Source organism: Bufo gargarizans, chromosome 2, assembly GCF_014858855.1.
Source record: "Bufo gargarizans isolate SCDJY-AF-19 chromosome 2, ASM1485885v1, whole genome shotgun sequence".
NCBI lineage: Eukaryota > Metazoa > Chordata > Amphibia > Anura > Bufonidae > Bufo > Bufo gargarizans.
Window position 1 is genome coordinate 12,823,656 of NC_058081.1, and position 24,477 is coordinate 12,848,132.

The window sequence follows — 24,477 nt, forward strand, 5'->3', positions numbered from 1 at the left end:
GTTGCCTGCTCCCACGCTGGATTCAATCTGCAGTCACGATGCGCAGTATCCTCGTGCTGCGATGTTAGTTAATCAGCGTGCCAGGTCCTCGTTACTTTCTGGATATTCCGGTCTCTTTCAGGAACAACCTGGGATGATTTCAGCCTATAGTCAGCACGAGTTCATGTGGATAAAATGGGGGTCTTGGACCAAACGTGTTTCGGGGCTTAACGTTGCCCCTTCCTCAGTGGTAGTCTACCACTGAGGAAGGGGCAACGTTAAGCCCCGAAACGCAGAGGCTGTGGCCCTAGGCACGCTGAAACTGTGCCTGCTGCCAGAGCACAAGAAAAACAATCATCCACGATAACTATCTTCTTGTCCCAGTTTGCAGGGCGTCGCAGAACAAAACTCTTGAAGTCAGACCAGTGCGACCAGGTGGGCGGTTGGATTGCTGCAGATAATGCTTCCAGTCGGTTAAAGGGGCATTATCATCTTAATGATCACTGTTAAATCTGTTAATGATTTAACAGTGATCATTTTTCTAAATATATTTCATTAACAAATCCCCACCCCTTAGAAAAAAATAAGCCTATACTTACCTGACTGTTGTCTTCCGTCTCCCCTGGTTACGGCCACCGCTCTTCTCAGGAATCGCGGTGGCCGCGCATGCACAGACGACTTCTTTTCTTCTCCCGGCCGGCCGTGCGCTGTACTGAACGCGCACGCCGAGTCCGTGCATGCGCCCTGGTGACTTCTTCCTGGCAAATACTATACTGGCCAGGAAGAAGTCACCAGGGCGCATGCACGGACTCAGCGTGCGCGTTCAGTACAGCGCACGGCCCGGCCGGGAGAAGACATCAATCAAGATGGAGCCCGCCCCATGCCGAGTGCCGAAACCAGGAAGTGGACGGCGCGCCGGGAGCAGGTAAGTATACAACTGCATGTTGAGAAAGCCCCTTTAAGCACCACCCTGTCTTCCACCAAGTCCAGTCTCAGTAGCCAAGAGTCTGGTCAACAGAATCCTCTCCCTGATCCTCCTTCCTCCCACATTGTACAGTCCTGCCAAACAAGTGATCACACACTCGGAAATTCCGAGGAGCTCCTTTCATCGCCATTACTGAGCATCCACTCACAAGAACATGATCGTGGGGAACAGCAATTAGTGTTTAACCCCTTAAGGACACAGCCTTATTTCACCTTAGGACCAGGCCATTTTTTGCAAATCTGACCAGTGTCACTTTAAGTGGTGATGACTTTAAAACACTTTGACTTATCCAGGCCATTCTGAGAATTTTTTTTGTCACATATTGTACTTCATGACACTGGTAAAATGAAGTAAAAAAAAAAATATTTTTTTTGCATAAAAAAATACCTAATTTACCAAAAATTTGGAAAAATTTGCAAATTTCAAAGTTTCAGTTTCTCTACTTCTGTAATACATAGTAATACCCCTAAAAATTGTGATGACTTTACATTCCCCATATGTCTACTTCATGTTTGAATTATTTTGGGATTATATTTTAATTTTTGGGGCTGTTACAAGGCTTAGAAGAAAATCTTGAAATTTTTCAGAAATTTACAAAAACCAATTTTTAAGGACCACTACAGCTCTGAAGTCTCTTTGCGAGCCTTACATAATAGAAACCAGAGAAAAATGACCCCATTCTATAAACTACACCCCTCAAGGTATTCAAAACTGATTTTATAAACTTCGTTAACCCTTTAGGTGTTGCACAAGAGTTATTGGCAAATGGGGATGAAATTTGAGAATTTCATTTTTTTGCCTAATTTTCGATTTTAACCCATTTTTTCCTCTAACAAAGCAAGGGTTAACAGCCAAACAAGACTGTATCTTTATTGCCCTGACTCGACCCGTTTACAGAAACACCCCATATGTGGCCATAAACTACTGTATAGCCACACAGCAGGGCGTAGAGTGAAAGGTGCGCAGTTTGGTTTTTGGAAGGCAGGTTTTGCTGGACAGTTTTTTTGACACCATGTCCCATTTGAAGCCCCCCTGATGCACTCCTAGAGTAGAAACTCCATAAAAGTGACCCCATTTTAGAAACTACGGGATAGGGTGGCAGTTTTGTTGGTACTAGTTTAGGGTATATATGATTTTAGGTTGCTCTATATTACACTTTTTGTGCAGGAAGTTTTTTTTTTGTTATTTCCAACATTCATCTGACAGGTTAGATCATGTGGCAATTTTATAGAGCAGGTTGTCACGGACGCGGCGATACCTAATATGTATACAATTTTTTTTATTTATGTAAGTTTTACACAATGAATTCATTTTTAAAACAAAAAAGTTTTAGTGTCTCCATAGTCTAAGAGCCATAGTTTTTTCAGTTTTTTGGCGATTATCTTAAGTAGGGTCTTATTTTTTGCGGGATGAGATGACGGTTTTATTGGCACTATTTTGAGGTGACTTTTTGATTGCTTGCTATTACACTTTTTGTGACAAAAGATGACAAAAAATTTTTACACCATTTTTATTTTTATTTTTTTACGGTGGTCACCTGAGGAGTTAGGTCATGTGATATTTTTATAGAGCCGGTCGATACGGACGCGGCGATACCTAATATGTATACTTTTTTTTATTTATGTAAGTTTTACACAATGATTTCATTTTTGAAACAAAAAAAATCATGTTTTAGTGTTTCCATAGTCTAAGAGCCATAGTTTTTTTCAGTTTTTGGGCGATTATCTTGGGTAGGGTATGATTTTTGCGGGATGAGATGACGGTTTGATTGTTACAATTTTGGCGTACATGCGACTTTTTTGGGTCTGATGTCTGTATAATACAGTACAGTACACTATATAGTGTACTGTACTGTATTTTACTTACACTTTGTCTGAACAGATCTATACCTTTAGCATAGATCTGTTCAGCACCATGGACAGCAGGATGCCTGAGAAGGCGTCCTGTTGCCATGGGAACCTTCCCCGTCTGCTCAGTAGTGGCCAGGACTGCTCAGACGGGGAAGGGTAAGGACGCAGGGTCGGGGGGCTGTCTGGGGGGCTCTCTCCCTCTCCATCGGGGGGCTGCAAAGGAACAGCAGCCCCCCGATGGGAGAGGGAGGGAGCACCCTGAGCTGTTAACCTTTTCCATACCATACGGACTGCGGTATGGAAAGGGTTAAACGGCTGACATTGCATCACCGATGTCAGCCGTTTATACCAGGGTGTCAGCAATGTGCTGGCACCCTGGTATACCCACTGTCCACCAACGATTATTCAAGGGGAGGCGGGCGGGGGATCGCGATCCCGCCTGCCGCACCGCCCGCCTCCCGCACCGCCCGCAACCCTCCCCCTGCACCTCCCACTGGGCTAAAATAACTCAGGTGTGCAGGGGGGGAGATACAGATAGATTTTAGGAATACTTAAGTTTCTGATCAGAAACTGCAGAAATCGCAGCAAACCGCAGGTCTGAATTGACCTGCGGTTTGCCGCGATCGCCAACATGAGGTGGTCTCGGGACCCCCCCGCGCATTTAGCCTAGGTGCCTGCTCAATGATTTGAGCAGGCACCGGGTTTCGATCACTGCCAGCCGCACGGCAGTGATCGAAAATACACAGGGCGTACATGTACGCCCTGTGTCCTTAAGTACCAGGACACAAGGGCGTACCTGTACACCCTATGTACTTAAGGGGTTAATGGGGTGGATGATGATGAGACACAGTTGCCAATGAGTCAACCGCAATTACTGTCTCAACAAGTTGATGAAGAGGATGAAACACAGTTGTCAATCACTGAGGTTGTAGTTAGGTCAACAAATCAAGAGAATGATCAGAGTGAGGAAGTGGAAGAGGATGTGGTGGACGATGAGGTCACTGACCCAACCTGGGAAGGTGGAAAGCCGGGCGAGGACAGCAGTACAAAGGTGGAAGGAACATCAGCACCGAAACAGGCTGGAAGAGGCAGTGGGATTTCAAAAGGGAGAAGGCGGGCCACAGCAAACAGGCCTGCAATTGTTCCACGGAGCACACCCTTGCGTAAATCTCCCTTGCCAAGGGTTAGGTGTTCCGCAGTTTGGCACTTTTTTGAGGAAAGTGGGGACGACAAAAGAATAGTAATTTGCAACCTATGCCACACCAAAATAAGCCGGGGCATGAACACTAGCAACTATACCACCACCAGCATGATCCGCCACATGGCATCCAAGCACTGTAATAAGTGGGACGAACGCCTGGGTCCACAATCTGTGTCTGCGGGTAACACCACTGCCTCCACTTCCCCTATGGTACGTGCTGGCCAATTGCCTGTTGAAGGCACAGATGAGGATGCCTCCTGCCCTGCACCTCGACCTTTGCAAGCACCATCAGCGACCACATGCACTTCCCTGTCCCAGCGCAGAATCCAAATGTCACTACCCCAGGCATTTTAACGCAAGCGCAAATACCCAGCCATCCACCCACAGGCCATAGCACTAAATATGCACCTTTCAAAATTACTGGCCCTGGAAATGTTGCCATTTAGGCTTGTGGACACTGAGGCCTTCAGCAGCCTGATGTCGGCAGCCGTCCCGCTGTACTCTTTTCCCATCTGCCACAATTTTTCAATGTTTGCGGTGCCCGCCCTACACCAACATGTGTCGTGAAATGTCACATGTGCCCTGGCCAACCCAGTTACTGGGAAGGTCCACTTAACCATGGACACATGGCTAATGCATTTGGCTGGGACACTACATTTCCATGACAGAACACTGGGTGAACATTGGAGGCTGGGAGCGAGTCGTACCCTGGGATGGCATAGGTGCTACCGACGCCGAGGATTGCGAGCCCTAATTCCATCAGGGTTTCCGCCAGCACCTACCTTAGTGGTTCCAACCCCCACTTCTCCTCCTCCATTTCCACCTCCGAATTATCCGCGTGCAGCACCAGTCAGCCATCAGCTGCAAGCAGTGTAGCACTGCAGTGGCAACCTACAACCAGTCACGGTTGTGTATGATAATGGCCGTAACTTGGCTGCTTTGGAGCTCGGCAAGCTCACACACTTCCAATGCCTAGCCCACGTCTAAAACATAGCTGTTTCTCAAAATCTACCCCAATTTGCCTCAGCTACCGGTGAAGGTGCGGCGTGTGTGTGCACATTTCCACAAGTCATCAACAGCTTCAGCAGCGCTTGAAATTTCCAGCTCATCGGCTGTTGTGCAATGTGAGCACGTGCTGGAACTCCATGTTCCACATGTTGGCCAGGCTTTGTGAGCAGCAGAGGGCAGTAGTGGAACAACAGCTGCAACATGGTCGATGCCTTTCCAGTCAGCTTCCGCTAATCAGATGCGAGGAGTGGGCATGGATGTCTGACCTCTGTGAGGTTTTAACCCCTTAAGGACACAGGGCGTACAGGTACGCCCTTGTGCCCTGGTACTTAAGGACACAGGGCGTACATGTACGCCCTGTGCATTTTCAATCACCGCCGCGCGGCCGGCGGCGATCGGAACCCCGTGCCTGCTCAAATCATTGAGCAGGCACTTGGGGCAAATGCGTCGGGGGGTCCGGTGACCCCCCCATGTATGCGATCGCAGAAAACCGCAGGTCAATTCAGACCTGCGGTTTTCTGCGTTTCCGGGTTATTCGGGTCTCTGAAGACCCGATAACCCGGAACAGGATGGTGATGGTGGTGTGATTTCACTCCACCAATCACCATCCAGCGATCCTGAGTGGTGATGGTGACATCACCACTCAGGATCGCTTTCTGATTGGTCTGTGGGCGGTCCGGCGGCAGATTCAAAAGAGGCAGGCGCCCCTCTCCTCCTCCTTTTGTGTTCCGGCGCCGGAGGAGAGAGGAGCTGCCTGCACGTGTCTGCCACCGCTGCCTGCACCCCGATCTGTGCCCCCCAGGACCCGATCTCTGCCCCCAGCACCCCATCAGGTACATAGGGACAGCTAGGGAAAGTTTGGGATAGGCAGGGAAAAAAAAGGGAAAGGTAGTTTTTTTGACTTTTTATTGCATCACCCCAGTTAGGGTGTCTGGGGTCCACAGCACAGCTGTGTGACCCTAGACCCCCCAGGGGTGCTGCCACTTGCCCCCCCCCACCTTTTTTGGGGTGCTTTTTTTTTTTTTTTTTTTTTTTTTTGAGTTCGCTGACTGTGACCGGCACTTAGCGTCCGGCCACTGTTAGCGCATCGCACACCCCACCGCTGATCAACTTCGGACGGTTGATCAGCAGTTTTGAATTTTTTTTCCTCACTTTTTTGCCCTTTTTTTAGTTAGTTTTATTTATTTTTTTCTGTTAGTTTTAGGGTGAGTTCGTGAACACCCGTGCCCCCTCACACACGCACACCAAATAAAGAGTTACACACACGCACATATACACGCAGACACACACTCCCCTATGGCCCGCCGGACATTCTCGGCCGAGGAGGCATACGCCCAGCTTGCCTCCGAGTCCGAGAGTCCCAGTGAGGATGAGGATGACCCCACATTCCTGTTGTCATCCGCATCCTCCTCATCATCTAGCGATGATGATGAGCCCCCAAGGCGGCGGAGACGTCGCCAGGCGGAGCAAGGGGACCGCCATGTTAGGGACCCTGTGGCCCACACTAGTACGAGCAGCTCTGGGGCCGGCCCACCAGTTAAATCCACCGGAGCACCCTGCCGGTGAACTTGTCTGGTGTAGCCCAGAGCGATACGAGCCCGTGATTCCTGATTTCGTAGGCCAATCAGGAATCCAGATTTCCACAGTGGGCTACACTGAATATGACTTTTTTTGTCATTTTTTCAGTGACCCACTGGTAAATCTGATGGTGGAGCAGACGAATCTGTACGCCCAACAGTTCGTCGCTCAACACCCGGGCTCCTTTTTGGCCAGGCCCGGTGGCTGGACGCCGGTCAGTGCAGCCAAAATGAGGACATTTTGGGGCCTCGTGCTGCATATGGGCCTGGTCAAGAAACCCAGTGCCAGGCTGCACTGGAGTGGGGACGTCCTATATCAGACCCCACTTTACAGTACGGTTATGACACGCTCCCGGTTTGAGGCCATCAGGAAATGTCTGCATTATTCCGATAATGCAGCATGTCCACCCCGAGGTGATCCTGCCCATGACCGTCTGTACAAGATACGGCCGGTCATCGATCACTTTGGGGCCAAATTCATGGAGGCCTATGTACCTGGAAGGGAGGTCGTGGTTGATGAGTCTCTCATTGCGTTCAAGGGGAGACTCATTTTCCGCCAGTATGTGCCTTCCAAGCGGGCGAGGTATGGCGTGAAGCTATACAAAATTTGTGAGAGTACCTCAGGGTACACTTACAAATTTCGTGTATACGGGGGGCGAGATTCCCGGATTCAACCCCCAGAATGTCCCCCCACTCTGGGTGTTACCGGGAAACTTGTGTGGGACCTTATGCACCCACTGCTGGATAAGGGTTACCACTTGTACGTGGATAACTTTTATACCAGTATCCCCTTGTTCCAGTCTCTTGCCGCCAGATCCACGTCCGCTTGTGGGACCGTGCGGAAAAATCAACGCGGCCTCCCTGCCCACCCCCTCCAGGTACCTATCCCCAGGGGTGAGACCCGTGCCCTTACCACTGGAAACCTGTTGCTGGTCAGGTATAAGGACAAGAGGGATGTCCTTATGCTGTCCACAATTCATGGTAACGGCATCACCCCTGTCCCTGTGCGAGGTACCGCGGCAACGGTCCTCAAGCCCGATTGTATCGTCGCCTACAATCGGTATATGGGAGGAGTTGATCTCTCGGATCAAGTCCTCAAGCCATATAACGCCATGCGCAAAACCCGGGCATGGTACAAAAAAGTTGCGGTCTACTTGGTACAGGTTGCCATGTACAACTCTTTTGTACTATCCCGAAGCGCTGGCAGCACAGGGACATTCCTCCAGTTCTATGAGGCAGTCCTCAAGGCCCTGATCTTTTCGGACCGGGAAAGAGCAGGCCGGAGTACCTCGGGAACTGTAGGCGCCCGGATCGTCCCTGGCCAACACTTTCCAGGTGTGGTCCCCCATACTGGAAAGAAGGGACGAACCCAAAAAAAGTGCAGAGTGTGTCGCAGGAGGGGGATACGGAAGGACACGACTACTCAGTGCGACACATGCCCCGATCATCCGGGCCTCTGCATTGACGGTTGCTTCAGGGAGTACCACACTTCCATGGAGTACTAAATTTATATCCCAATTTAGCACTGACATCGGATAAAAAAAAATGGTTCTCAGACTTGAGACACCCAAAAAAACTAAAATAATTTATTAAAAGTAGACATAGGTATTGCCGCGTCGGTAATAATCTCCTCTATAAAAATGCCCCATGACCTAACCCCCCAGATTAACACGGTCCAGAAAAAAAAAAAAGGGCAAAAAAAGGTTTTTTTGTCACCTTACATAATAAAAAGTTTAATAGCAAGCGATCAAAAAGTCATATAGCCCCCAAATTAGTGCCAATAAAACCGTCATCTCATCCCGCAAAAAATGAGCCCCCACATAAGATAATCAGATAAAAAAAAAATAGAAAATGACTCTTAGACTTTAGAGATACAAATTTTTTTTTATGGTATCAAAAAGGATAATATAGTCTAAAACCTAAATAATTGTAAAAAAAAAGTTGACTTATTAGGTATCGCCACGTCTGTAAGAATCTCCTCTATCTATAAAAATACCCCATGACCCAACCCCCCAGATTAACACAGTAAAAAAAAAAAAAAAAAAATGAGCCCCCACATAAGATAATTGGCTAAAAGAAAATAAAAAAAATGACACTTAGACTTTAGAGATACCCAAAAAAAAAAGTTGTATCAAAAAAGATAATATAGTCAAAAACCTAAATAATTGTAAAAAAAAGTAGACTTATTAGATATTGCCGCGTCCGTAAGAATCTCCTCTATAACAATATCCCATGACCTAACTACCCAGATTAACACGGTTAAAAAAAAAACAAAAAAAAACGGTGCCAAAACCGCTATTTTTGGCACTTTTCCATTTCAGTCCGTTTTTTCCGGTAACAAAACAAGGGTTAACAACCAAACAAAAGTTAAAATTTATTACCCTGATACTGCAGTTTACAGAAACGCCACATTTGTGGTCGTAAACTGCTGTATCCGTAAAAGGGAGGCTGCAAAAGGAAAGGACCGACATGGTTTCTGGAAGGCCGATTTTGATGGCCTTTTTTATTGACACCATATCCCTTTTGAAGCCCCCCTGATGCCCCCTAGAGTAAAAACTCCCTAAAATTGACCCCATCTAAGAAACTACACCCCTTAAGGTATTCAAAAATGATTATACAAACTTTATTAACCCTTTAGGTGTTCCTCAACAGTTAATGGCAAATGGAGATGAAATATCAGAATTTCAATTTTTGGTAACCTTACCTCACAAAAATGTAATATAGAGCAACCAAAAATTATATTTACCCTAAAAATACTCCCCCAAAAAATGCCACCTTATCCCGTAGTTTCCAAAATGGGGTCACTTTTAGGGAGTTTCGACTCCAGGGGTGCATCAGGGGGGTTGAAACAGGACACAGTGTAAATAAACCGGTCCATAAAAATCAGCCCTCCAAAAACCAAACGGCGCACCTTTCAATCTACGCCCCGCTGTGTGGCCGTACAGTAGTGTACGGCCACATATTGGGTGTTTCTGTAAACTGCAGAGTCAGGGTAATAAAGATACAGTCTTGTTTGGCTGTTAACCCTTGCTTTGTTAGTAGAAAACATGGGTTAAAATGGAAAATAAGGCAAAAAAATGAAATTTTCCAATTTCATCCCCATTTGCCAATAACTCTTGTGCAACACCTAAAGGGTTAACGACGTATGTAAAATCAGTTTTGAATACCTTGAGGGGTGTAGTTTCTTAGATGGGGTCACTTTTAGGGAGTTTCGACTCCAGGGGTGCATCAGGGGGGTTGAAACAGGACACGGTGTAAATAAACCGGTCTATAAAAATCAGCCCTCCAAAAACCAAACGGCGCACCTTTCACTCTACGCCCCGCTGTGTGGCCGTACAGTAGTGTACGGCCACATATTGGGTGTTTCTGTAAACTGCAGAGTCAGGGTAATAAAGATACAGTCTTGTTTGGCTGTTAACCCTTGCTTTGTTAGTAGAAAACATGGGTTAAAATGGAAAATAAGGCAAAAAAATGAAATTTTCCAATTTCATCCCCATTTGCCAATAACTTTTGTGCAACACCTAAAGGGTTAACGACTAATGTAAAATCAGTTTTGAATACCTTGAGGGGTGTAGTTTCTTAGATGGGGTCACTTTTAGGGAGTTTCTACTCCAGGGGTGCATCAGGGGGGTTGAAACAGGACACGGTGTAAATAAACCGGTCCATAAAAATCAGCCCTCCAAAAACCAAACGGCGCACCTTTCACTCTATGCCCCGCTGTGTGGCCGTAGGAGTAGTGTACGGCCACATATTGGGTATTTCTGTAAACGGCAGAGTCAGGGCAATAAAGATACAGTCTTGTTTGGCTGTTAACCCTTGCTTTGTTAGTGGAAAACATGGGTTAAAATGGAAAATAAGGCAAAAAAATGAAATTTTCAAATTTCATCCCCATTTGCCAATAACTCTTGTGCAACACCTAAAGGGTTAACGACGTATGTAAAACCAGTTTTGAATACCTTGAGGGGTGTAGTTTCTTAGATGGGGTCACTTTTAGGGAGTTTCTACTCCAGGGGTGCATCAGGGGGCTTCAAATGGGACATGGTGTAAATAAACCAGTCCATAAAAATCAGCCCTCCAAAAACCAAACGGCGCACCTTTCCCTCTACGCCCCGCTGTGTGGCCATACAGTAGTTTACGGCCACATATTGGGTGTTTCTGTAAACGGCAGAGTCAGGGCAATAAAGATACAGTCTTGTTTGGCTGTTAACCCTTGATTTGTTAGTGGAAAAAATGTGTTAAAATGGAAAATTAGACAAAAAAATGAAATTTGCGAATTTCATCCCCATTTGCCAATAACTCTTGTGCAACACCTAAAGGGTTAACGACGTATGTAAAATCAGTTTTGAATACCTTGAGGGGTGTAGTTTCTTAGATGGGGTCACTTTTAGGGAGTTTCTACTCTAGGGGTGCATCAGGGGTCTTCAAATAGGACATGGTGTAAATAAACCAGTCCATAAAAATCAGCCCTCCAAAAACCAAACGGAGCACCTTTCACTCTATGCCCCGCTGTGTGGCCGTACAGTAGTTTACGGCCACATATTGGGTGTTTCTGTAAACGGCAGAGTCAGGGTAATAAAGATACAGTCTTGTTTGGCTGTTAACCCTTGCTTTGTTAGTGGAAAAAATGGGTTAAAATAAAAAATTTGACAAAAAAAGAAATTCTCAAATTTCATCCCCATTTGCCAATAACTCTTGTGCAACACCTAAAGGGTTAACAACGTATGTAAAATCAGTTTTGAATACCTTGAGGGGTGTAGTTTCTTAGATGGGGTCATTTTTGGGTGGTTTCTATTATGTAAGCCTCGCAAAGTGACTTCAGACCTGAACTGGTCCCTAAAAATTTCGTTTTTGTAAATTGCTGAAAAATTTCAAGATTTGCTTCTAAACTTCTAAGCCTTATAACATCCCCAAAAAATAAAATATCATTCCCAAAACAATTCAAACATAAAGTAGACATATGGGGAATGTAAAGTCATCACAATTTTTGGGGGTATTACTATGTATTACAGAAGTAGAGAAACTGAAACTTTGAAATTTGCTAATTTTTCCAAAAATTTGTTAAATTAGGTATTTTTTGGTGCAAAAAAAAATATATTTTTGACTTCATTTCACCAGTGTCATAAAGTACAATATGTGACGAAAAAACAATCTCAGAACGGCCTGGATAAGTCAAAGTGTTTTAAAGTTATGAGCACTTAAAGTGACACTGGTCAGATTTGCAAAAAATGGCCTGGTCCTAAGGTGTAAAAAGGCTGTGTCCCTAAGGGGTTAAGAAACTTTGAGGAATCAACACAGATGATGAGTGGCGATAACGCTATTATCAGCATCACCATCCCACTGCTGTGTCTACTCAAACGCTCGCTGCTCACAATTAAGGACGACGCTTTGCATGTGGAAAAGGTGGAAATGGGGGAAGAAGACATTACACAGGGTGATAGCCAGACCACCATCCGTCCGTCTTATCAGAGCAAATTGGACGATGAAGAGGAGGAGCAGGAGACGGTTGCCTCCACTACAGAGGGTAGTACCCATGGAGGTTTAATTCCATCTGTTCAGCGTGGGTAGGCAGAAGAGGAGGAAGAGGATGAGGAGATTGAGAGTGATCCTCCTGATGACGACAGCGAAGTCTTGCCTTTTGGTACCCTGGCACACATGGCTGACTTTATGTTAGGCTGTCTTTCCCGCGACCCGCACATTATATGCATTTTAGACAACAAGGATTACTGGATGCTCACCCTTCTTGACCCCCACTACAAAGAGAATTTCTCATCACTCATTCCTCAGGTGGAGAGGACAAGCAAAACGGTGCAATACCAGATGGTCCTTGTTGAAAAAATGCTTACAAAATTTCCATCTGACAACGCTGGCGGCAGAATCCGTTGTTCCTTGGCCAACCAAGGAGGGGAGACAAGGGGAACACACATCAGTTCCAACAGAGGCAGGGCAACACTCTCCAAGGCCTGGGACAGTTTTATGACACCCCTCCAGCACCCTCACCCTGATGTGTGGCCTAGTGGTAAAAGGAGGGAAAAATTTGGGAAGATAGTGAAGGAGTACATAGCAGGCCATGAAAGTGTCCTCAATGATCCCTCAGTGCCTTACAACTACTGGATGTCCAAGCTGGACACGTGGCATGAACTGGCGCTCTACACCTTATAGGTGCTGGCCTGCCCTGCCGCCAGTGTTTTGTCTCAGAGGGTATTTAGTGCTGCTGCTGGCATTATAACAGATAAGCGTATCCGCCTGTCAACTGAAAATGCTGACCGGTTGACTCTTATAAAATTGAACATGGCCTGGATTGCCCCAGACTTTTCGACTCCACTAGAGTAAAGCGGATGAACAAAGGCACTTTAAATCTGTTGTTTAATGTACTGAATACACTGTATTCCCATGCACCCCTTCCACCACAAAAAAGTGTATATGGTTAAATCTTCCTTTTCTCATCCTCCTCCTCCTCTTCCATCTTATCAACATGCTTATTTGTCACATATAATGCCCTTGCATATAATTTTTTACAGGGTCAGCTCAACTACAGGCCCTCGCATATAATGTTTTACAGGGTCAGCTCAACTGCAGGTCCCTGCATATAATGTTTTACAGGGTCAGCTCAACTGCAGGCTCTCACATATAATGTTTTACAGGGTCAGCTCAACTGCAGGCCGTCACTAACAATCTTTTACAGGGTCAGCTCAACTGCAGGCCCTCGCATATAATGTTTTACAGGGTCAGGTCACCTGCAGACCCTCACCTAAAATCTTTTACAGGGTCACCTTAACTGCAGGCTCTCACATATAATGTTTTACAGGGTCAGCTTACCTACAGGCCCTCTACTACAATCTTTTACAGGGTCAGCTCACCTTCTGATGACTACATCAAACTCTTGCCTATTGGTACTCTGGCACACATGGCTGACTTCATGTTAGGCTGCCTTTCCCAGGACCCGCGCGTTATATGCATTTTAGAAAAGATGGATTACTGGTTGTTCACCCTTCTCGACCACCGCTACAAAGAGAACTTCTCATCTCTCATTCCTCTGGTGGAGAGGACAAGCAAAATGGTGCTATCCCAGAAGGTCCTTGTTGAAAAATTGCCCCAAAGTTGATAGGGCAGACGAATGGATTGTCGCAGTCACGGCAGCAGGCCCTCACCTACAAGTCCAGTCTCAGTAGCCAAGAGTCTGGTCAACACAATCCTCACCATGACGGCACACTGGGTTAACGTTGTGGAGGCCGGGAGAAAGTCGGCTGCTGGCACCAGACTTGCTTTCCAATAGATCTGCGTTAATGGAAACTATACTAATTCCAATAACAGGGCCGCTTAGGGGTGCTGTATTGTTATTTATCGTCACTACTTCCCCAAGTCGGGAGTGGGTAATTGCTGTGTGCCTGCTGCCTTCCTTGGATGCTTGTGCTTTAATAACTTGACGCACCCTTTCTGGGTGGTTCACAATTAGGAAATAAAAGGGGCAAGGCAAAAACAGCAAATCAGATTTCAGCCATTGACCTCCCTTGGATGTGGCAGCCCTTTCTCAGGCTCCCTCTCCGGCATCAAACCCTGATTGCCCGTTACCCGTGATCGCCATGGTAGGCGCAGAAAAGAAAATCGAAAGTTGATTTGGCAAGCATCCAAATGGATCGTTGCCGTCACGAGGACATGCGATCGCATAAAAGTTATCTAGAGTCAACAAAGCGGCAGCAGGCCCTCACCTACAAGTCCAGTCTCAGTAGCCAAGAGTCTGGTCAACACAATCCTCATCATGATGGCACACTGGATGCCCATTACCCGTGATCACCATGGTAGGCGCAGAAAAGAGCATTGAAAGTTGATAGGGCAGACATCCAAATGGATCGTCGCCATCACGGGGACGTGCAATCACCCAGAGGTTATCTAGAGTCACCAATGCGGCAACAGGCCCTCACCCCTAAGGTTTTAGATGGACAGATCAGCAGGGCCTTCCTCCAAAAGTTTTTGTGAGGGTCACCAGTAGGCCATCAATCATAATTTTTCAAGGGTGTGTATGATGTCCTCCTTTATGTGTAAGAAAAGGTGTTTTGGAGTGCCGATTCCTTGAAATTTTTGGAAGCCCTTTCACTCAATGTCTTTATGAGTGTAGGAGTCCTACTACCTGAACTATTGTACCACAATGTGAATGAGGCCCTCCATTATGCGATATACAGGAGTACCTCTTCCTTGTAATTTTTGGCAGCACTTGCACTTTATATACAAGTAAATATACAGGAAAGAATGTTTCTGAACAATTTTTCTCTAAATGTTTTTTTTTTTTTTTTTTTTGAGTATTATTGTCAGTCTGTAAAAGTGGCGTACTACTCAGACAACATGGTTCTCAGCAGCGACCTGGAAGTCCAAGATGCATCAAGACATCCTCCCCATGCTGTTCTCGAACCATTTTGGTGGTTTTATCATAAATTTCTGACCTTTTCATATGAACCAGGCACCCTCCCTTCTTCAGAGCAGGGGGAGCCTGGTTTAATGCTCGGTTTCTCCCATTGACTTCCATTATACTCGGGTGCTCGGTAGAGCACCCAAGCATCCCGATGTGTTCGGCCAGAGCACCCGAGCACTTTGGTGCTCGATCATCACTATTCCCCATAGCCCCCAGTAGTAATAAAGGCCATCATAATGCCCCTGTAGTAATAATTCTCCTTATAATGTGCCAGTGCAAAAAATACCCTTTTTAATGCCCCCAGTTGAGCTAATGTCCCCATAGTGCCCCCAGTATAAAATGCCCCTATATAGTGCCCCCAGTAAAAGCCCCATAGTGCTCATCTCCCCCTTCTTTCTAGTGCCCCCATAATGTACCAGTATAAAATGCCCCATATATAGTGCCCCAGTAGATGCCCCCAGTGTCCCCCATAATTTGCAAGTATAAAATACCACTTCTTAGTGCCCCCCATAGATGAGCCCATAGCACTCCTCTATCTCCCCTTCCCCATAGTACCCACCATAATGTGCCCCAGTATAAAATACCCCTATACAGAGCCCCAATATAAAATACCCCTTCTTTGTGGCCTCAGTAGAAGCCCCCATAGTGTTCCTCTCCCTCCTTCCCCCATATAAAATACCCCTTCTTTGTGGCCTCAGTAGATGCCCTTATAGATGCCCCCAATCATGTGCCAGTGACAAGTGCCCCATAGATGCCCCCCAATCATGTGCCAGTAACAGGTGCCCCATAGATGCCCCCCAATCATGTGCAAGTAATAGGTGCCCCCATAGATGCCCCCCAATCATGTGCCACTAACAGGTGCTACCATAGATGCCCCCCAATCATGTGCCAGTAGTAGTACCATATACAAAAAAATAAACACCTATACTTACCTCCATCAGGCTGACAGCGATGCCATGGAGGCCTCTTCCGGCGCTGTACGGCTCAGGCGGCGCGATGACTTCTTTGCGCCGCCTGCAACGGCCTCTGATAGGCTGCAGGCCTAGTACCTTTAGCCTATCAGAGGAACAGGGAAGGGAGACACCTCTTTCTCCCCTGCCCCGCTGCAGCACTTCCATCTGTATCGCTGTCCTGAGGATGGCGATACAGATGACTATGGAGATTAGCGCTTCCACAATGGAAGCGTGCATCTCCCTGTGCCCTACCGCCGCCACCCACGTCATCAGTGGCCAGCGGGGTTCAATAGGCAGCTGCCTTGGGCCCCCCAGGAACAACAGGGCCGGGGCCAGCTGCCTCTTTTGCCCCGCGTTAAAGATGGCCCTGAGGGTATCAATACTATAGGACTTGCCCACTCACTTTTTGACTCCTCAATGACGTCTAGCTGCAACATTAGCTTCAACTCCTTCGATAAGGCTTTTCGCCGAGCCTCGGGTACCTGGTATGGTTTTAATCTGACTTTTGCCCAAGGCTCAGTGACAATGTCATGCTAGATTATGGAAGTGCGTCCATAGAGGTCCGAGAACACATCCGTGTTCCGACTAACGAACTCCCTGGGCTCCTGAGTCTGTTTAGAGGAGAGGCTGTCAGCAATTTTTATTGTGGCAGCCACCTCTCTTGCATCAGACAGAGGGGCCGGTACCTCTTCTCCTAGAAAACCCAGCCGCGGGCTGTCTTCTGTACAGGTTTCCTTTTCTTGAGTAAATTCACATGGTAAACCTGCTCCGGCTTTCGCCACCCTGGCTGGTGTACCTTGTAGTTTACATCTCCAATTTTCTAGAGTACCTCATAGGCCCCTGCCACCTATCCAGGAACTTACTGTCCACGATCAGCACCAGAACCAAAACCTGATCACCCAGGTTAAAGATCCGTACCCGAGCCTGCCGATTATATACCCGACTCTGGGCTCACTGAGCTGCCTCCATATGCTCCCTAAAAAGAGGCATCACTGTCTCTATATGATCTTGCATCTGGGTAACGTACTCAATGACACTTTTATGTGGATTGGGTTGTTGTTCTCACGCCTCTTCGGCCACATCCAAGAGACCGCAAGGGTGTCTGCCATATAGCAGTTCGAAGGGCGAGAACACAGCAGAGGCCTGGGGTACCTCTTGCACTGCAAACATGATATAGGGCAGAAGGAGATCCCAGTCCTTCACATCTTTAGCCACCACCCTTTTCAACATATTTTTTAATGTTTGGTTAAACCTTTCTACCAGACCATCCATTTGCGGATGGTAAACGGACGTCCGTAGCTGTTTTATATGCAGCAACATACAGAGTTCCCTCATCACCTTGGACATAAAAGGGGTCCCTTGGTTGGTCAGAACCTCTTTAGGTAGTCCTACTCAGGAAATCATCTTCATTAACTCCTTAGCTATGAGTTTGGCCGAGGTATGTTGCAGTGGCACTGCCTCCAGGTACCGAGTGGGGTAGTCTAGAATGATAAAGATGTGTTGATGCCCTCTGGCGGACTTCGGTACTGGGCCTATAAGGTCCATAGCTTTTCAGTCAAACGGTACTTCGATAATCGGGAGAGGTACTAGGGGACTACGGAAATGTGACTAGGCCAGTGATGGCTAACCTTGGCACTCCAGCTATGGTAAAACTACAACTCCCAAGATGCCCCGCTTGCTTGGCTGCTCTCAGAACTCTATAGAAATAAATGGAGCATGCTGGGAGGCGTAGTTTCACCACAGCTGGAGTGCCAAGGTTAGCCATCACTGGGCTAGGGGATAGTTATCTGGCAGGTCGGGCAAGACTTACAAAACTCTTCCACTTCTTTGTAGAATACGATCCTGAGTTTTCTGCAGCCCCAGATGACCCCCGAGAACGTGTTGGTGGGCTAGATCTCACACAAGCTTGCGATAAGCCTTGGGGACCACCAACTGTTTAATAGGCTCACCCCATAGTTGGTTTACCCGATACAACATATCCTGATGAACCATAAAATGGGGAAACACTGACTCTGCCCCAGGTCGTTGTGGTTCACCATCTACTATTAACACATTTTACCAGGCGCGGGATAGGGTTGGGTCCCGACGTTGGGCGGTACCAAAATTATCCCCGGAGACATTGAGGTCTGCCAATTCAGGACCCGGTGGCAAGTACTCCATGTCTCCCACCATCACATTTAGCTAGCTTGTCTCCCCCTCTTCCACTGAAGTGGCAGTCACCCCTACCACTGGCCCTTCGGTCTCAGGTTCCCAGGATTCTGGTCTCCCCCCTGAGCCGGCCCACTCTGCTAGGGTTACCCCTGTCTTATAGGTATCAGTCATTCTCATAGCAGGCACAGTGCCAGGAAGCCAGGGAAGTCTCTCCCTATTATGAGTTCATAATGTAGATTTGTGGTGACAGCCACCTCGTGGGTCCATCTACCCACCACCATAGTTAGAGACACCAGCGTGGTGGGGTAGCCTTTTTAGTCTCCGTGGATGCACATCACCCAGAATTTCTGGCCAGTTTACTCAGTGGACCGCACCAGGGTAACCCTTACTAGGGTCACCAGACTCCTTGAGTCCAGCAGAGCCTCGACCAGAGTGTCTCCCACTTCCACCTGGCACAAGTGATCTAGAGACTCTGGGGTACCTGTTGCACATAGCCTCCTGGCATATAGAGACTGAGGGTAGCCATAGTTAGTGTCCATGGGCTCAACCCGATGAGGACAGTCAGCCCTTACATGGCCAGGCTCCTGACACTGCCAGCAGACTATCAGAACCAGGTCTGCCATGGGTACATCCCGGGTGGGTTTTATCAGCTCAAATCTCCGGGCCTGGGGCGGATATTTCCGGGGTTTGCCGACCCCCTCCAGACAGAACCCTCCTTTAGATTCTTGGTTGTTTCATAGAGTTCCACCTGGTCACCATCCAGACACCTGACCAATCCAGTGCTGGATAAGGTATTGCAAAGCCCTCCAGAACATATCGACTAACAGACGATCCAGCATAGTAGTGGGACTCAGCACGTCAGGCTGTAGCCATTTTTGCAAGAGGTGAAGTAAGTTAAAATACTGGGGTCTTGCAGGCTCAGCCGGGTTGAACCCCCACTGATGCTCCCGCTGGGCCCGAACCAACACATTCACCCCCAGTCTTGCTAGAATCTCAGCCTTAACTTTCTGTAGTCGTCCGCTTAGTCGTCCCCGAAATACACCCACTGGGAATCGTATGCCAGGAACGGAGCGACAACCTCAGCCCACTGGTCACAGGGTAGCTTTTCCCTGATGGCCACTTCCTCGTACATCACCAGGTAGGTTTTGATGTCGTCTGCGGGGGTCATCTTAGAAATCGCGGCACGGACTGCTTTCCGGGCATCGTGGATGCTCGGGGTTGTTCCTGCTGTCTGCAATACCATCACGTGTTGCAGCATCAACTGGTTAGTCTCCTGCTCCTGCTTATTAGCCTCGCGTTGCTGCTGGTCTGTCTTTCGCTGCAGAAGATTAGCCTTCATGAGGGCCTTTACAACAGCCTCCATTTTGTTGTGGGGCACTGGTTGTAATACAGCTAGTTTAATGTACGACATACAACTGTGCCTGAAAAATGCAGAAACCAAAAATATTGGCATTTACACCAGCCTCACTGCTCTTGCCCATATCCTCCACCAATTGTGGGGAGTCGCTCTGGTAGACAGGATTAGCAGACGCAATATAGAGGCAACAACAAGTTCTTTGGATCAAACAGTTCAGTGTTTTATGTACACTTTAGGCAAGAGACAAAACAAGCAGTCATAAGCAAAAAGTCACCTTCTGGTGTTGGTGGTAATTCACACCATGCGGCAATTCTGCCTCAAAGAGTCCTTGACCATAGCAGCACCAACCTGTTTTCACGCCAAACAGGTAGCAAGCCTTCATCCAGAGACCTGGCTTCTGAGCCCAGCTGCCTATTAAAGGACAGCCAGGTGCTGCCAAAACCCGGACTGGCACTTCAAATCCGGTCCAGTATTTGACCTCACCTGGCTGTAAATCAGCCCAGCAGAACATGCTGGGAGGAAAATACCTGTTTTCCTAGACCAAACCTCTCACAGTGTCACAGGAGTTAGAGCCTTTAAAATCTTGCACGGTCTCTGCCATTTCACTGTGAGTTGAGCATTGGGAGAGATGTGTCAAGCGCTAGGGATAGTGTTGAAGAAAGTCTGTAATTGTAGAATATTGGATAGGGAGAATGCAGGGACAGTGTAGCTAGATTGCAGGGGGAGTTTTAAGACACTGTAGAGAACATAGAAAGAGCATATGGAGACTGCAGGGACAGTGCAGGGACTGTAATCTGAAGCTGATGAGTTCCATAGGAGACAGCACAATTTGCATCAATCCCTGTGTATGGCACAGAGCTATCTAACTGAACAGTGTCCACCTTGTTTAATAGATAAGAAATTCTATTAGGCCTTGATTTTCAAACTGGGGTGAATAACACGTATACTTCTACTGTTATTGGGTCTCCACTACTTTATTGGCACTGTTTCCACCTCCTTCTTTTTTTCTATTAAACAGACATTGGGACACAGCTCCTGCAGGGGCACACAATGTTTTTTCCCCCCCTTTACTAAAGGCTGCTGTATTCTTTTCTTCTGGTTTAGCTAGGGATTAGCGAGGAGTTTTAGGTGGCCTGCACAATGATGTGCACATCCATGTACTGCATGAGACTTCCCTGTCATACTGACACACATTACATGTTTCACTACCACAGTGATATACACCGAGATACTCTCTCCCTGCAGGCCAGCATATTTTAGATTTAACGCACTTTGTCATGAATTAATTTGGAACCAAGTGAATTTTTGGGAAAAATTCTGCAAAGCATCCAAATAAACATTTTGAAAAATTAACTCTTATCTAATCACAATCATCAATAGTCAATTTATCTCCAGTGATTTCTGTCTCAGGAAATCTAATTAAAGGGATCTCTTACATTCCAAATAGTGTTACAAAGCAGATGTGGATCTGTTTAATCTTCTGAACACATTTGACTTTGGGCTACCCCAAAGACATCGTCTAAGTGCCCTCTTGGTTGTCACCCTTTAACTCCTGTACAGGAATCGTGACTCCACTGTAGAGAAACCACCAGGAAGCTACCTTTTGATGTAATCTCTATTCAGTAGACTGCTGATTCACATAGATCAAGAGACACCTGTGAGGCAGGGGGGTTTCCAGTTCAATACATTCAGGGCCTTAAAAGGTTGGGACACAGACTATTCAATTGTTTTGCTCCCCTCAGGATGGCAATATTGTTGAATTATTTGAGGTGAGAAACTGGAGCCAATGCCTCCCTGGCTTTCTGCTTACTCTCATAGTCCCCATGGCCTATGAGAAAGTAGAAGGCACAGACAGTTGCAATGTGATGACATCATCATGACCATCTGCACTGACTCTTAGACGGCGTGGTCCTGCAAAGGAGCACTAAGAAGTCATTGCATCTACATGGAAACTTTGTGGGGGGATTAAAACTATATGGGTGCCACTATGTACTGGAGGCACTACATGGCTGCACAGTAATACTGGGGGCACTACAGTGGACATTATACCTACTGGAGACACATCAGTGAGGTATTTTACTTATTTGTGGAACTACAGGGGGTGTTATACCTATTGGTGGCACTACAGGGGGTACTATGCTTTCTGAGTGTACTACAGGGAATATTAATTGATTGGGTCACTATAAGGGAATTATAACTACTGGGGTACTACAAGGAGCCATTATGATTATTGGGAGCAATATAGGGGGCATTATATATACTGTGGGTACCAGAGGGGGCATTATTATTACTTGAAGCATTATACAGGTTATTATAACTACTGGGGGATCTACAAGTGGATATTATCACTACTGGGGCTTCTACAGGGGGACATTATATCTACTGGGGCATGAGAGGGACCATTTAAATTATTGGTGGCATAATATCTACTGGGTGTACAAAAGGGGGCATTATAACTACAAGGGACAATATATGAGGCATGATGACTACTGGTTCCTCTATGGAGGGGCCTTATTCCTCCTGGGGGCACTTTGGGGAGCATTAATACTAATGGGGGTACTGGGGACATTATTACTTTCGTTGAGGCATTTTTATTGGGAACAATATGGAGGACCCTACTACTAATCGGGGCACTCTCAAGGAGCATTTTACTGTAGGAGGCACTATTACTAATGAAGGCACCCTGGGAGAGAATTATTACTATTAGTGGAACTTTTGGGAGAACTTTGGGGACTATCTATATGGCACTGATATTTCTACAGTGTAGTATTTGGGGGCATTGGGGAGCACAGAGGGTACAGTATTGGTGGTAGCAGCAGGATAACACTGTTAGGGCACCAGGAGGAGGAGGATGATAAAAAGGTGTGGAATATGAGATGTCTGTTTTACAAACTCAGTAGCAAATAGACATGAAAGATGTTGTCATGTGTAGTCTGTGTGTAGAATGGAGAAGATGAGGAAAGAGAATGTCTACTTGGTGGTTCTATATTCTCCTGTCTAAATCTGCTTTTAGCACTGGAGATGGGAGGTTGGGCTTAGGCCCCACATCTTTTGAGACCCTAGCAACACCCCTGCTGTGTGGAGCACCAAGGAATCAAGCAAAGACTATAGCCAAGAACAGGCTGAGGTCTGGGCAGGCAGAGATTGTGCTGAGGTCTGGGCAGGCAGAGGTCTGGGCAGGAAGCTCACGGTCAGTACGGATTTCAGTTAGCGGTGAGGTCAGGGAGTGAAGGATCAAATCCAGAATCAGACAGAACTTAGTATACAGGAGAGTGAACAAGACAAGTATTGCACCTTTTCAGGAACCTAGAGTACTAGAACCTATTGCTCAGGCACCTTCCTACAGGGGAAGGTGCCTTAAATACCCTTAGGTGGCCAGTCATTGGCTGGAGAGAGTGTGTGTGTCCTACAGACTGTGGGAGGAGAGACAGATTTGACAGGATGAAGATGGGTGGAGAAGAAGGTTACAGCCAGAGTGGAATGGCAGAGCAGCATTAGAGTAATACACGCTGGGGACAGGCAGGAGGACACTGTTGGGCCTGCACCACTGGCAAGACAGAACGGAGGACAGGGTGAGAACTCAGGCAGGCTTATGCATAGTAGTTGACACAGACCATATATACAACAAATATGTCTCAGTTCATTGCATTTAAATTTAGTCCACAATTAAATTTAGTAAATAAGAAATTATGGAATTCTTATAAAATCAACATTTTATTTGAGAAGTGCCACAACTTTTGCATAAGAGAGTATGTATATATCCTCCATGAATGAGGTTATACTTGGTAAATTATATCAATGTATTCAGTCAAAGAAAATCATTTTATTCTGTTTCTTCAGATAATTTCGGATGGCCGCCTTGATTTCCTGATTTCTTAAACCATAAATAATAGGATTAAATAATGGAGTGACCATTGAGTACATAAGGGATACCATTTTGTTGGCATTCAAAGATTGCCCTGTACGGGGTACTACATATATTGCAAAAAGCGCTCCATAATAGGTACATACTACAGCCAGGTGAGAACTACATGTAGAAAATGTCTTCTGCCTCCCTGTGACGGAGGTGATCTTCATGATGGTTACAAAGATATAAACATAGGTGACCACAATAAATACAAAGGGCATAATGGTTAGGAGACCAGAGAGTGAAAGCACCTCATATTTCACAATGGAAACATCTGAACAGGATAGCTCCAGAAGAGGTCCAAGGTCACAAAAGAAGTGGTCAATGACATTAGGGCCACAAAACCACAATGTCTGTATCAATAATACTGGAATCAGGGTTATTATAAAGCCCAGAGACCAGCAAGATACAACTATATATAGACAGAGTTTTGGGCTCATGATGGACGAGTAATGCAATGGGCTGCAAATAGCAAGATAGCGGTCGTAGGACATGGCTGTCAGCAGAAGACACTCGGTAGTTGCAGAAAGACCATAGAAAAAGAACTGAATTATACAACCCTTAAGGGGCACTAGACCACCATTGAATAGTATAATATGCACCAAGAAAAGCACAATGTTGGAAATAAGCAACATATCCGAGAAGGAGAGTTGACCAAGATAGAAGAACATTGGAGAACGGAGATGATGACTGGTGGAAACCAACAAAATAATCATGATATTACCAGTTATTGTAGCCAAGTACATGACTAGGCATATAAAGATGATGAAGAACCTAACATCTTCAAGGTTTTGAAAGCCAATGAGAAATATTTCAGTTATCATTGTCTGGTTCATTGTAGAAGATGAAAGCAATGATGGACAATATGCTTACTATTATGTTGTATCTTATGGAGACTTACAAATCAATGTCCAGATGATGATGGAATGAAAATATCCAGCTACTGAAGCTGAATGAGATTACCCCTAATACTGGTTGGATCAACAATGTTGGAGTAAATTATCTGGGAAGATAAAACATGCAAATGCATTAAACATTCATAAATATCAGTAGAACAGGTATTAGTTAGATAAGTGTTTTGGTTATGGAAGCTCTGTATTCAGTT

At 46.3% G+C, this 24,477-nt stretch overlaps 1 protein-coding gene across 1 annotated transcript; it reads right to left on the reverse strand.

The window, feature by feature from the left end:
* Positions 1-23,269: 23,269 nt before the first annotated feature.
* LOC122925450 (olfactory receptor 5V1-like) lies at positions 23,270-24,208 on the reverse strand. Its single transcript, XM_044276808.1, has one exon. The coding sequence runs from the start codon at positions 24,206-24,208 to the stop codon at positions 23,270-23,272; it is 939 nt and encodes a 312-aa protein (XP_044132743.1).
* Between the last annotated feature and the right edge of the window lie 269 nt (positions 24,209-24,477).

Bases quoted from the DNA above. Each gene is read 5' to 3' on its own strand.
- LOC122925450 (XM_044276808.1), bottom strand. From the start codon at position 24,208: ATGAACCAGACAATGATAACTGAAATATTTCTCATTGGCTTTCAAAAC.